At 65.3% G+C, this 14,101-nt stretch overlaps 1 protein-coding gene across 1 annotated transcript in view; it reads left to right on the top strand.

Annotated features, from left to right (window-relative positions):
* IGSF9 (immunoglobulin superfamily, member 9) overlaps positions 1 to 11,848 on the top strand; it is a 13,354-nt gene extending 1,506 nt beyond the window's left edge. Inside the window, exons 2-20 of the mRNA XM_010566938.1 lie at positions 57 to 248; positions 4,352 to 4,504; positions 4,642 to 4,793; positions 5,023 to 5,140; positions 5,326 to 5,467; positions 5,664 to 5,809; positions 6,001 to 6,143; positions 6,221 to 6,361; positions 6,531 to 6,647; positions 6,962 to 7,112; positions 7,272 to 7,395; positions 7,489 to 7,664; positions 7,797 to 8,047; positions 8,239 to 8,323; positions 8,772 to 8,942; positions 9,170 to 9,215; positions 9,603 to 11,003; positions 11,313 to 11,458; positions 11,649 to 11,848. Of these exons, the coding sequence (XP_010565240.1) occupies positions 57 to 248; positions 4,352 to 4,504; positions 4,642 to 4,793; positions 5,023 to 5,140; positions 5,326 to 5,467; positions 5,664 to 5,809; positions 6,001 to 6,143; positions 6,221 to 6,361; positions 6,531 to 6,647; positions 6,962 to 7,112; positions 7,272 to 7,395; positions 7,489 to 7,664; positions 7,797 to 8,047; positions 8,239 to 8,323; positions 8,772 to 8,942; positions 9,170 to 9,215; positions 9,603 to 11,003; positions 11,313 to 11,458; positions 11,649 to 11,848 (4,055 nt within the window). The remainder of the gene's footprint in view (positions 1 to 56; positions 249 to 4,351; positions 4,505 to 4,641; positions 4,794 to 5,022; positions 5,141 to 5,325; positions 5,468 to 5,663; positions 5,810 to 6,000; positions 6,144 to 6,220; positions 6,362 to 6,530; positions 6,648 to 6,961; positions 7,113 to 7,271; positions 7,396 to 7,488; positions 7,665 to 7,796; positions 8,048 to 8,238; positions 8,324 to 8,771; positions 8,943 to 9,169; positions 9,216 to 9,602; positions 11,004 to 11,312; positions 11,459 to 11,648) is intronic.
* The last annotated feature ends 2,253 nt before the right edge of the window (positions 11,849 to 14,101 follow it).

The raw sequence follows: 14,101 nt of genomic DNA, 5'->3' as shown, positions 1-14,101 counted from the left end.
AGGGCAGGGTCCCGTCCCGGTGGCGGGGCTCACCCCTCCCGCCTCGCTCCCGTCAGGCAGCGGCCAGAGCGAGTCCCAGGCCGTGGTGGGGCGAGTCGGGGAGAGCACGGTGCTGGGCTGCGACCTCCTGGACGCCCACGAGGCCCGTCCCCCTCTCTACGTGATCGAGTGGGTCCGCTTCGGCTTCGTCCTCCCCATCTTCATCAAGTTCGGGCTGTACTCGCCGCGGGTGGACCCAGAGTACATAGGTAAGTCCTGTGGCTGGGGTGCCATGGTGGTGGGTGATTATGGGGTCCTGGGGGGGCCCTCCTGGCTCCAGCCTCCGGGCTGGGACTGGCCCGGGGGGTTACCCGAGGCCGGCCAGTCTGGCTCCGGTGTCCCATGTCCCTGCTCTCCTTGGCTGGGCCCCAGTCGAGGGCTGCTGCTGTCAGACAGCATTAATCACGCTCCCAGGACGGTGGGGAAGCGCAGGGCTTTCCCTCTGGCCCTGGGGCAGCAAGAGGGGACATTGTGGGACTGGGGAGGTCCCCAAGGCAGGGCAGAGTCCTATCCTTGTGCAGCAGTTCCAGGGATGACTGGAGTAGGAGACAGAAGGGATGTGAATACCCAGCTTGCAGGGGAGACTCAGCCCCTGGCCCAGCTCGGCAGCGGGGAGGGATCCCCACTGGGGTGGAGGGTGAGAGAAGCTCCCCAGGCAGGAGGCTCCCAGCACACCAGCCATCGCCCCCATCACCGTGGCCTCTGGCTGCCGAGGCCTCCCCCAGCACCACCCCCTTGCAAATGGGGACCTGCCTGCACGCACCTGAGGCGTGGTGTCGTGGTACTGCCTGCTGCGCTGCCCTGGCTCTCCTGTCCTGCCTGCTGCACCGGACTGGGGCCGGTGACAGTGGGATGCCCCGTGCCAGAGGCCGCGGGTGCCCAGGCACTGCCACGCCGCCGCCTTGGCCCATGCTTGAAGGTTGAGCCTGGGGAGGGGATTTTGGCGAAGCCACTAATTGGCGGTGCTGGACTGGCTGGGATTTGGAGCAAAGCTGTGCTGGGAAAGGGCTGTGGCGTGGGAGGGGGATATTCTCTTTATGGGATATTTAAAGTGAAGCAGTGGCAGAGCAAGAGGGATCCTTGTGAGCATGGAGGTGGAGACAATGGGAGCATCCCTCAAGGATGAGGAATCTGGGGAGGAGGGGAAGGGCTGAGCATTTTGGGCTGAGCCTGGCACCAAAAGCCTGTGGCAGCAACACACCAAAATCCTCCCACGGGAAAGGATGGGGAGGGCTGGAGCAGCAGATTGGATAATGCCTAGGTCAGGAGCCTGCCCCCGCTGCCAAAACAGGCCCTTGCCTAAAAAATGCATGGCAGGCTGAGGTTTGAGCCAACCCCTGTCCTGCCTGACTGCAGGCAGAGAGATGCTGCCTCTTCTGGGCTGCACAGGAGGAGAGTGATTTTTGGGACACACCTGGGTCTCTCCCTGCTGCCAGCCTGTGCCCAGGGACACTTTTGCTCCACGGCCAGCCCTGAGCTGGCTCTGTGGGACCAGTGGTGACAACAAACCCTCTGGTGACGGCAAGGCACCTGCTTTACTGGGAGGCCTGCTCTGGGCTCCTGTTACCTGAGCCTGCGTTGCAGGGCCCCTTGGCTGCAGGAGCTCGGGTTCCCCAGAAAGGCCCTGCCAGCATCCTGCCTGCGCTGCCCTCGGCCCCCCCTTGTCCCTGCTGCCAGTGAGGCCCGGGGGGTGGGGGGTGGGGGGAGCAGGTTGGGCTGCTCCGGGATCAGTGCTGGGGGGATGTGCTGGGGGAAGGGGTCTGGTGACTGTAATGAGGGCGAGGTGGGTGGGCAGGGGGGCTGGCGGCTGTCACCATGGCAGCGGGGGTGGCTTGTTTTCAATCCTCTGGGGAGCTGGGAAGGGATGGAGGGAAGGGCAGGGGCCGAGGGTGCAGGATAAGGGTGAGGGCAGCCCCTTCTTCCAGCCCTTCCCAGGCAGAGCAGATCAGATGTCACCCAGAGGGGCCAGGGAGCCCCTGCTTTCACCCACGTCAGGCAATTTCGGGCATCCTGGGGACAAGGTGGGCTGTAGCCACCTCTGTGAGAGCCCTTGGGCCACCTGGGGGAACAGAGTCAGCTCTCCCCCAGGTGCCACCATCCCCCATGGTGTCATGGGCCATCCCTTGCCATTGGCTGGCCTGGAGCAGGGCCGGTGGTCTCTGGCCTGGCCACCTGCTTGGGCACCCCATCCCTGGCGGCAAGCATGGCGGCTGGGTCTGCAGTCCCCTTTGTGTCCCTCTGAATAACGGTTGCCAGGCACTGGGGGATGCTGGTCCGGAGGGCAGCGGTGGTTTTGTTATCAGCAGGGTGGTGGAAGAGGAGGAGGGGGCTGGGGCCGGCATGGGGGATTAGGGGGAGGCTGGGGGGCGTCCCCAGGGCACTCTGATCCCTTCCAAAGGGACCTTTGTTCAGGAGCCTGCTGCTCCCGCCTGGCTCCTGGGGCTGTGAGCTGGCAGCTGCAGGCAGGGATGCGGTTTCCCGGAGCTGCCCTGCTTCCCAGGGCTCAGCATGGGAGCCGGCTCTGGGGTGAGGCGTGGGAAGACCCCTTGTCCCACGGATGTTTTGCCATGGCTCCCCTCCCTCTCACTGCTTCTGCCACCCTCCTCGTGTTCAAGGTTTGCCTGGAGTGTTGTTTTGTGCTCTGAGTGAGGGGTGCTGCCAGAGGCACCCGGATATGTCCATCTGTCCCTGTGCCTCCTGTTGCAGGAGATTCTGTGGGTCTGGGTCGGAGCTGACTGTGGGGAGAAGCAGGAGGGGTGGGAGATGTGGCAGGTGGCTGCAGTGGCTGGAAGAAGTCCGGGCGCTGTTGGGAAGGGTTTGCACATGTCTGTGTGCTGGGTTTGCATAGGGCTGCACAGCCCCAGCACTCTGCATGTGATCCTGTCCCTCAACCACCCAGCCTCCATGCCCAAACCAGTCTGCCTGGGTCCCACCACTCCTCTTCCTCCTCGCCAGGCTCGTCTGGCAGGATGCGGCCTCCTGCTGCCAGTAGCACTCGTGCAGTGCCCTGCCTGGGCTCCAGTGAGTTGGGCAGCGTGTGGGACTGCCTGTGACACTGACCTCCTGGGTAGAGCTGACAACAGCATTCGGCAAAGCTTGCTTTGTTGGAAACACTTCAGGAAGCTGCTAGACTCGGGGAGCTCTCCGATGTCGATGGGGAGCGTCATGAGCTATTCCAGCGCCAAGAGCTGCGTGCTGTGCTGCCAGGAGTGTGGCAGTGGCCCTGATGTGGTGTGCTGGGAGCAAGGCAACCGCAGGCAGTGGCACGCCTAGGGCTAAACCCGCATCCCCAGCCTGGAGCAGTTCTCTGGGCCATGGGTGCCTGCAGTGGGGTCGCGGGCAGGTAGCCTCGGGGGTGCCAGGCCAGTGGATGCTGCTGGCTGCACACCCCAGCCGGGGCTGAGCCAATTGCCTGCTGCACGCCTGAGCCGATTATGGCTCTGATAATAGCCCAGGGGATTAAAGGGCTGTGCTCGCTGTCGCTTTGCGCCCTTATCCTCCTTCTCATCAAAGAGGCCGTGGGGCGCGGGGCTGCTGCCTGCTTGGGCCGAGGGCCCCATGGTCCCGGAGAGCACCCCGCTGCTTGTGCCCCTCAGGGGGTCTGTAGCACTCATGCCTGCAAGGCGGGCGAGGGGTTCAGCCTCACCCCCTCCGTGCCACGGGGAGAGGGGACGGTGCGGGGGTGCCCGAGGCTTAGCAGGGCTCCTAAGGGTGAGACTGCCGGGGGGGGGCTCCTGGGGGAAAGGGCAGCTGAGGCTGCAGGAGAAGGGTCCCTGAAAGGCAAGGGGGAAGGGGGCAGGGAGGGATTTTGCAGGCAGGCTGGCAGCTCAAGGGGGAGGCAGAGGGGGCAGTGGGACCAGCTTTCTTGCCCAGCTGCTGAGAGTGATGCTCAAGGTGCAGGGACCCACCTTGTCAGGGGGGTCCCTGCCGAGGCCACCCTACACGGGGGCAGGTGGCAGAGCCCACCTCCACGTCCTCTCCCATTTCCCCAACAGCAGCGGGAGGTGTAGTGCTAAATGTCGGTGTGACCAACCTCCACCGTGGCGCAGCCACCCTGGCTTTTGTCCCGTGGCCATTCCTAGCCCCCTGTGGCACCAGCCGAGGTGGAAGAAGGCCGAGCATGGCCTGGCCATGCTGGCAGACCCTGCTGCTGCCAAGTGGGGCAGTTGGCCCCGCTCCCCAGGGAAGCCACTGAGCCCGCAGTGGGGGCAAGTGCTGTGTGGGTGGGTGTCCCGGGGAGGCGGGTGGCCCAGGAATGCAGCTGTCCCTGAGCCGGCAGCACTGGCTGTGACGGCCGCTTCTGGGTGTGCAGGTCGTGTGCGGATCGAGGAAGGTGCCTCGCTGCGCATTGACCTCCTGCGTGCCGAGGACCAAGGCTGGTACGAGTGCCGCGTGCTCTTCCTTGACCGGCACAGCACCGATGCTGACTTCCAGAACGGCACCTGGATCCACCTCACTGTCAACGGTACCAGTAGATCCCACCCTTGGTTACCGCTCTGCCCAGCACCAGCCAAGATCTCTCAGGGCTGGGACTGGATCCACTCATCTTCCAACACCAGTTGAGCTGGACCTGGGGGTAAGGGTCTGGACTTGTCTTTACAGCACCCCCCACTTTCCTGGAAACCCCCCCTGCATTTGTGGAGGTGCAGGACCGGGACGCACTGAGCCTTACCTGCACAGCTGTTGGCAACCCCCAGCCTGTTGTCATCTGGAAGAGGAGCGACCTGACTGTGCAGAGTGGGGACACAGTGCAGGTGAGGACAGCAAACCACCCATTACCCCCTGTGTTGTGTCCCCCAGCTCAGCCAGGGTCTTGTGGGGCAGCCAGGCATGCAGAGCAATGCAACTCTGTTTGGCTGGAGAGCAGGCGCCCGTCCCCACCATGGTGGCACCCACCTACTGCCACCGGCCCTGCCACAATGCCACATTCCTGAGGGTGTCCTGTCCCTTGGTGGCTGTGCCACATGCCCGGTGCCGTTGCAGGTGAGGAACGGGACGCTGAGCATTGCTGTTGTGGAGCGCGCCAGCGCAGGCACTTATACCTGCCATGCTTCCAGCAAGGAGGGTACCATCACCCACACCACCCGTGTACTCGTGCAGGGTAAGAGCAGGTGCTTTACCGGCCCTGGCCGTGTGGGCCACCCCACTGGGTGCTGCCACAGGCCACAGAGGGAGCCACATCACAGGGGTTGGTTTTGGGGCAGGTGCAGGTATGATGGGCTTTGGGAGCAGCTGGGGCCATCCCCTGTCCCCAGTCCTCACTATCCCCTCTGCTTCACACTACAGGGCCACCTATCATTGTGGTGCCACCCCAGAACGTCACCGTCAATGTCTCCCAAGATGCCTTTCTGGCGTGCCAGGCTGAGGCGTACCCAGGAAACCTCACCTACACCTGGTTCCAGGGCAGCAGCAACGTCTTCCACCTCAGGTACAGTGGGAACAGGGATGGCACCGAGGTGGCTCCTGCTGGCAGTGCTGGGGCTGGCGGGGGCTGCTGTGGCCCTGCGAAGTGTGGCTCAGAGTGATGGGCTGGCTGGGTGCATGGCTGGGGGGTTCGCTCATCCCAGAGCAGTGGGGACAGTCCCAGCCACACTGTTCACCACTGCCCTCCCCTTCCCTTGCAGCCACCTCCAGGCTCGGGTCCGCGTCCTGGTGGATGGGAGTCTCTTGCTCCAGCGAACGACCCCAGACGACGCCGGCAAATACACCTGCATCCCCAGCAATGGGCTGTGGAAGCCGCCTTCTGCCTCAGCCTTCGTCACAGTGCTGTGTAAGAGCCCCACAGCCCCTCATGAGCCTGGGCCATGCTGTCAGCAGCTCCGCTCACGGAAAGGCCCTGCTGGGCCAGCCTGTGGAGGTCCCCACAGGCTGTGGTGGGAAGGAGGTACCCCTTCAGCTGCCACAGGGACCCTGGCCCCTGCCGCCCTCATGCAGGCCCTGGCACCCTGTTTGTCCTCACAGATCCAGCGCAGGTGACCACCATGCTCCCAGAGACCCACCTGCCTAAGGGGATGCAGGGTGTGATCCGCTGCCCCACCAGGGCCAACCCCCCTCTGCTCTCCGTCAGCTGGACGAGGGATGGGCGCCCACTGGAGCTGGACAAGGTACCACCGCTTGCGCCCTCCCCTGCCTTCCCACCCCCCTGAGCCCCTCATCCTGACCCTGTGCCCCAATCTTCCAGCTCCCTGGCTGGTCCACAAGACCAGATGGCTCCATCGTCATTGCGATGGGGAACGACGATGCGCTGGGAGTGTACACGTGTACCCCATACAACAGCTATGGCACTGCTGGCGAGTCCCGGCCCACACGTGTCCTGCTGAAGGTGAGGCTGGGCAGGTGGGCACACTGCCCAAGTCCCTCACCTAAGCTGCTCCCACCCTGCCGTGCTGAGCAGCCCAGGCACACTGCGTGCCCGTTGGCCTGCTTTGCTGCAGGTCTGCACCCTGTCCTGCCTGCCACCAAGCCCTTCACCATGTGTGCCTGTCTTCCAGGACCCCCCTGCCTTCACAGTGCGCCCTAAGGAGGAATACTTCCAGGAGGTGGGCCGGGAGCTGGTGATCCCCTGCGCCGCCCATGGGGATCCCCCCCCAACTGTCACCTGGCTGAAGGTAGGAGCCACCACTCTGGGGAACCAGCTGAGACCTCCTGGGAGGCAGATGCTGCTTTTGGCTTCTGGGGCATCACTCTAGCACAGTCCCCATATCTGTGTCCCTGCAGATGCTACAGGGTCACCTCTCTCCTGGTTCCTGCAGTAGAAGGGGCTCAGGGCACTTTGCTTGTGTTGCCCCCTAAGAAACCAGGGAAAAAGTCCTGCCCCTTGGTTCCTAAGCCAGCACCAGGGTGGTGGACCACGTTAGCTGTCCCAGCCCTGGGTGGGGTGGGTGGTTGCCCATGATCGGTGTGTCCGTGTCTTGCCATGCAGGTGGGTAGCATGGGGAAGAGTGGTGCCCAGGTGGATGCGAACAGCAGCCTCATCTTCCGCCCACTCATCAAGGAGCAGCATGGTGTCTGGGAGTGCACGGCCACCAACTTGGTGGCCAGTGTCAGCACCACCACCTCTGTCCACGTGCTGGGTGAGTTGCTGGTCCCTAGTGGGCAGATGCTGTGGGTGCTGGGCTGCCCTGGGGTGTACAACACCAGCCTCCCTGTGCTGGAAGGGATGGAAATGCCCCTGCATGACTGTTGTCTAAGCCACCCCGTCTGACAGGTCTTCTCTCTGCTTCTGCCACCAGGTACCAGTCCTCACGCTGTCACTAACGTCTCTGTGCTCCCACTCCTGCTGGCAGCCAATATCTCCTGGGAGCCGGGGTTTGACGGGGGTTATTTCCAGAGGTTCAGCGTCTGGTACACACCGTTGTGAGTCCCTGTGGGCAGCGTCTGGTGTCCCACGCCCCCTCTGCCCCACCAGGGGCCCTCAGTTCTGGACTCCCATTTCCCACATTTCCTCAGGGTGAAGCATCCACCCCGGGCCCATCATGACTGGGTGTCACTCTCTGTGCCAGTGGGGGCTCAGCACCTCTTGGTGGAGAATCTGCAGCCAGACTTAAGCTACCAGTTCAGCGTCCTGGCCCAGAACAAGCTGGGCAGTGGCCCCTTCAGCCAGATTGTCACCTCTGTGCCCAGGGGTAAGAGGGGGCCTGCACGCTCCCCAAAGCAGCTCCTGTCCCCCCAGAGCCCTCAAGCACTGAGGAGGCTCCTGTTTCTGCCCTGCTGTCCCCTCGCATTAGCTCCCACACCAGCATCCCTTTTCTCCTCAGGCTTCCCAGTGACCACAGTGCCTCCAGAGCCGCCAGCCATGACCATGCGCATCTTCCTGTCCCCGCCGCAGGCTCTGACCGCCAATGAGACTGCGCGTGGGGTCCTGCTGCAGTGGGAGCCCCCGGCTCAGTTCTCAGTGGCGCTGAGCGGCTATGCGCTGGAGCTGCGGCAGGGCAAGGGTGGCTGGGAGGTGCTGGACCGCTCCATCCCTAGCACGAAGACGCAGGTGCTGGTGCCAGGACTCATCAAGGTGGGAATTTCACCGGGTGCTCCCTGGCTGTGGGGCAGCTTGGGCAACGCAGCAAGGGAGAGGATTAGATCTCCTATGTCGCTGCTACCCAGAGCTGGGGCCTCTGGCAGAGCCACTCGGCTCTGCAGCTGTGTGGGCTGAGGCTTGGCTGACCACTGTGCCAACAATGCTAATGGCCCTCTGCTCCCCAGGACGCCTTCTATGAGTTCCGACTGGTGGCCTTTGCTGGCAGCTACATCAGCGATCCTAGCAACACGGTGAATGTCTCCACAGCAGGTAAGGCCTGGGCTGCTGCCCACTTGCTCTTCCTGCCCTGGGGATAGAAATCAGAGGTGTGAAGTGCCCAGCATGGTCTAGATCTTCCCAAAGAGAAACCCCTTCACACTGCTCCCACCCCCAAGTGTCCCTGCTAGTAGACCAGGGTACACAGCGCCCAGAGCAGGACCCCCAAAGCTAATACCGTGGGAACACCCATCTCCACATGCAGGTCTGGGGTGACCTCAGTCTCACAGGCCAGGTAGCAGGAGAGCTCTGCACAGAGCATCCCTGTTCCCGGTGCCTGGCATGGTGGAGGGCGTGGGTCCGCCTGAAGGCAGAGCAGCCCCAATGGGCAAGAGAGCTGAGGCTTTGCTGTTTATCCCTGTGGTGCTGGTGATATGAGGGAGGCGGGCTGGTGTGCCCTGTGGGTAACCGAGCCTCTGATGGTGTCTCCTGTCTCACCCAGGCATGGAGGTGTATCCATCTCGCACCCAGCTGCCAGAGCTCCTGCCGCAGCCAGTGCTGGCCGGGGTCATCGGTGGGATCTGCTTCCTCAGCGTGGCCATCATCTTCAGCACAATGGCCGCCTGCATCATGAACCGCCGGCGTGCTGCCCGCATCCAGAAGCGAAGGCAAGGTAGGAGCTTGCTGCCCGGGTGCAGGTGCCTGGACGCCGGGGCTCCTGGAGAGCTCAAAGCGCCATGTGCAGGGTGGCAGGACCTGGTGCCCAGGGAGGGGATAGGCCAGCCTGGGGCTGGAGGGCTCCCCTGGGGCAGTAGCAGGGCTGAGTGGGTGCCGCAGTCTCCTCATCATCACTTTGAGTTGCTCGCCGTGTGATCCCCTTGTGTTCTCATGACCTTCCAGATCCACCACTCGTCTTCTCCCCCAGCAAGAAGCTTCCACCTCCACAGTAAGTCATGCCATGCCATGCTCCCTCCCCATCTTGCTGCGCTCCCTATCATTCACTCACTGCTGGCTGGGAGCAGAGGGACAGGCCAGGGGGCAGCCAGCCACTGCCACTGGCCGAGGGCTGGCCACAGAGGGGGTGTTAGGAGAGGGGTGCTGGGGTCAGGGCGTGCCGTGGGGTAGGGCTCCCCTGGGGTGCTGCCTCTGGCGAGTTTTGGCTGAAGGAAGGATCAGAAAGTGCAGGAGCAGGTCTGTCGAGCCCGCAGCAGCGGTGGCAGGGTCATGGTACCTGCTGCCAGATGCCTGGCACAAGCTCTTCCGGCATGGGGGGCAGCCGCACAAGCCCAGAGCCAGGATGGGGGTGCTATAGCAGCTCCCTTCTTCCTTACAGCAATTCTCATGGCTCTGGTAGCCCAGACAGCACCGTGAAGCTGAAGCTGCAGCCGTCTCCCTACCAGAGCCTGCGCCGGACGCTGCTGTGGGGTGAGAAGGCCGGCACCAGCCTGGGTCTCAGCATCGCCGGGGCCGGCTCCCGGTACGCCATGTATGAGAGCCACGTCGGGGAGCATGTGCCCCTGGAGCGGATCTGCCGTGGCCCCGACGGGCGCTTTGTGGTGGAGACTGACACGCAGCCACAGGAGAGCAGCTTCGGGTCGCTGCCCTATGCTGAGCCAGGGCTGTACCCCCAGCAGGACCCCCAGGGCCCACAGCCCCAGCCCTACCTCCAGCTGCCCACAGAGGAGGAGGAGGAGGAGGAGGAGGAGGAGCACATCTGGCACAAGGGGGTCTCACTGCGCCCCCGGCCCATGGGGCAGGCCCGCCGGGGAGCCCGGGCCGCCAGCTACCGCCAGGGCCGCTACTTCGGCTATGGCAGCAGCAGCCCCGTGGATGAGGCCGCGCCATTGTGCATTATCAACATCAGCCCCGTGGCCTCCGCCGCGACTCTGCCTTACAGCGCTGTGGAGGAGCTGCGCGACAGCCCCAGCAGCACCGGGCCCTGCCAGAGCACTGCCAGCGCCCTGTGGGACTCGCTGCCCCTCGAGGGCTCCCCCCGGCTGCCTCTCGGCCCCCCGGCTTCCCCCAGCCCCAGCCTTGGGTGCAGCTGGCAGCCGGCCAGCCCTCCAGCCCAGAGCGGGATCCTCCAGTACCTGAGCCTGCCTTTCTTCAAGGAGATGTGTGTCGATGGTGACTGGCCGCCCCCAGAGGAGCCAGCAGAGCCCAGCCATGCTGGTGGCCAGCCAGAGCCCGCTGACAGCCCACCACCCACCCCATCAGAGTCTGGGGGCTCCCTGCAGCACGTGGGGCGGACGCTGTGCCCGGACTGCATCGACACCTGTGCCAACGCCACCTCTCCCCCAGCTGCCACTTTCCTCAAACCCCCCATGCTGCCGGTGGGTCCGGCCAAGGCCTCGCTGCCTGGCACTGCTGCCTGGCCCAGCTCCCCCAGCCCGGGGGCCAGCCTGTGGCCCCCCACCCAGCTGGCCCACCGCCTCCCCATTGGTGGCAGCAGGACTGAGGCCATGCCCTCAGCTGGCACCATAGAGCCTGGCTGGGCACCGGGCAGGCCGCCGGATCCCGCCCCCCTGGAGAAGCTGCCACGGGGCAGTTTGACCAGCCAGAGCAGCGGCCGGGGCAGTGCCTCCTTCCTGCGGCCCCCCTCGCTGGCACCATCCCTGGGGGGAAACTGCCTGGGCACCCCACTCAGGGACAGGGGCAGCTGGCACGGTGGAGGCTTGGCAGCGGAGGAGGGCAGGGCAAGGATGGATCCAGCCCTCAGTGGCACCGGAAAGAGGTGAGCCGCAGGCAGGACGCCGGGGACGAGCCGGCTCATGCTGGGGCATCTCTCAGCCTGTCCCACAAGGCTTGGCCAGGGCATCCTGGTGTGGAGCCGCCCTGCTGCCTCCCAGCTCCTGTGGCACCCCGGCCACTGCTCCCTGGCGACACCCCCCTATGGCATCCCCGCCATCCCTGCCCCTGGGGACCACCCCAGCTCTCCCCCCAGCATCCCTGCCTGCCCTCTCACCCACTGCCTGCTTCCCCCTGCGTCCCAACATCCCTCGCCGTGCCTGTGTGGAGACTGTCCTGACGCACATCTCCACAGGAGGAACACCTCGGTGGACGAGAACTATGAGTGGGATGCAGAGTTTGCCCTGGAGTCGGACATCCTCGAGGCGCTGCAGCTCTACCGCAGCGGGGACCCGGCACAGCCTGTCTCCACCATCGTCCTGCGTGACCTGGAGCGGCAGAGTGAGTGTGGGACCCCCGCAACCCCCAACTGTCACGGCCCCGCGGGGCTGTCCACCACCCTTCTTCCCACGGCGAGGCCATTGGGAAAAGGGGGTAGCAGGGCCCTTTGGCACCCACAGCCCTGGGGGTGGCCCCGCGGGTGGGTGGGTGGGTGACGCATCTGGGCCGGACGCTGCCTGTCTCCTCGCAGAGCCTGGCGGCGGTGGCTCCTCCCCGGTGAGCTCGGTGTCAGCGGAGGCGTTGGCGGCGGCAGCGGGCGGCCCCCCGGAGCGCAGCAGGGCCCTGCGCCAGGAGCTGGCAGCGTCCCGGCACCGCAGGGAGGTGGCCCGGCAGCGGCTGGGTCCCCGCGGGTGCTGCGCCGAGCGCTTTGAGCTGGCCACGCTGCTCTAGGGACCCCCGGGGACCTCCTGGGCTGGGCAAGAAGGATGCTGGGGCGGAATAAAGAGGCGTGAGAGCAGCACCCGCTCCTGTGTGGCAGGCAGGGGCACGGGTGCCCCCCCTCCCCCCCCCGGGCACCCATCATCCCCTGCCCGAGGGCACCTCTGTCCCTTCAGGGTCCTGCTATTCTCCCCCCCCCATCCTTGTGCCGTGCGAGCCTGGGGCCCTCCCTATCACCCCCCCGTGCTCCCTGCATCCCTCACCGTGTCCCACCTCCTCCTACTCCCGCTGCGTGTGTCATGTCCGTCCGTCCGTCCGTCCCCTCCCCGTCCCTATGCTTTGTGCAGGCTCCCCTCCTGGTGCCCCCCTGAAGGGTCTCCCACCCGCAGCCCCCTCCCTGCCCCGTGCTCCCCCTCCTTCTCGGGCTGCGGGCGGGGCGGGGTCTGGCTGCAGCTCCACGCAGGGCGGGGCCTGCGCGCCTCGTTCCCTTATATGGCCATGCCGCGGGAGCGCGTCATGGGGGCGGGGCCTAGAGCGCACTACGTCACCCCCGGCCCCGGGGTGTTCCGGGGGTCGCTCGTGGGCTGTGCCACGGGTCACGTCGGGTCGCACCGGGCTGTGCCCCGGGCCCGCCCCGTGTCCCGCCCATGCGTCACCCCCGTCTGCCCCACCAAGTCGACCCGTGTCACCCCGTTCTGCCCATCAGGGTCGCCCCCAAACCTGCGCTGCATCACATCGTGTCCCTGGTCTGGCCTTGTGTCCCCCTCATCCTGCCCCACGTCCCCGGCATCAGCCCTGCCCCCCCGATCCTCCCCCGTGTGCCCTGGGGGGTCCTGCTTGGGCCACTCCTGCATTGTCCCTGGCTGCAGTCCCTGAGCATCCTGCCCTGTACCCCCCCCACCTCCGTGTCATCCCCAGCTCTGTCCCCCCAGATCCTGCCCTGTGCTACCCCATTCCACCCCCGGGGGTCCTGGCCCCTGTCACCCTAGCCCCATGCCCTAGAGCTCCTGCCCCCCCTTTCCCCCCACACTGCCTCCAGGGGTCCTGTTCCCCAAAGCACCCTCTGTTACCCCCTGCCTTCCCTGGCCGAGTACTTACATGATCCTGCCCCCATGTCACCGTTTTCCTGATCTCTGTGTCATCCCTACAGGACCTGCTCCCTGTATCACACCCCTCCTGCTCCCTCTGTCACCCTGGGCCTCCCCCTTGCCCCGGGGTGCTGTTCCCCAGGTCCTGCCACTGTGCCACCCCTATTCCTTCACCTCCATGTCACCCCCTGACCTTGTCCCCACTATGTCACCCCTGTCCCATAGGTCACCCTGGTTTCACATGTCATGTGCCACCCCCTGGTCCCCTCATCCATGTGTCCCTGAGCCATGCATCCTGGTCACTGAAGCCATGGGAAACCCTGCTGGAAATCCCCAGGGGACACCCACAACTGGGGGGGGCAGGTATGGGGGATAACAGGGACAACATGCAACCTCCCATGTGGCACCCATGGGTGCAGGAGGCGCCCTGGCCCCTGGGGGGGGGGGGACACTCCAAGGCTGCTCCTCACCATGATGGAGTCCTCACAACCGAGCTCCAGAACACGGTGGCACCTTGGGCTGGCTCAGGAGGGTGGGTGCTGAGCCCGGGACAAATTTCCGGTGCTGAGGGGTGGGTGGGGTCACAGGGACGCCACAGCGGTGGCGGGCCACCCGTTCCAGAGGCGGATGGTGGCTTCGGGCTGAGGTTTTGTTTGTTGTTTTGGTCGTGCTTCCCATGGAGACGGGACTTGTGCAAGGGCCATCACCCCTCCCTGTGCTGCCAGGGACACTGTGGGTGCTGGGGAGGCTGTGTTCCTGTGGGCCCTGCAGCCGCCTGAGCTGTCCCCCTGCCACCATGGCCAGGCCCTGGTGGTCCCCGCCACCACAGCAGGGCCCTGGCACCCACCACGTTCCCTTCCACTGCGGTGACTGTATCCCCTGCTACCACAGCTGAGTCCTGTCCCCGTCACAGCCTTTTCCGCCACTGCCACCATGCCGGGCTCCGTCTCCACCTTGGTCATCGCAGCCCCCATATCTCCCTGCCACTACAGCCACCCTCTCCCCACCAAAACCCTGACGTCCCTCGAACGCTATGGCCAGCCCGTCCCTGCCACCATGGCCACCCTGTACTCACCTTGGCTGCCACGGCCACCCTGTCCCCACCACAAGCCCTGTGTCACCCTGCCACCACGGCTGCCTCGTCCCCACACAGCCCCTCTGCCCCCACCACGACCCC

Source organism: Haliaeetus leucocephalus, unplaced genomic scaffold (assembly GCF_000737465.1).
Source record: "Haliaeetus leucocephalus isolate CR32 unplaced genomic scaffold, Haliaeetus_leucocephalus-4.0 Scaffold219, whole genome shotgun sequence".
NCBI classification, from domain to species: Eukaryota; Metazoa; Chordata; class Aves; order Accipitriformes; family Accipitridae; genus Haliaeetus; species Haliaeetus leucocephalus.
This window is presented reverse-complemented; position numbering and strand designations above follow the sequence as displayed.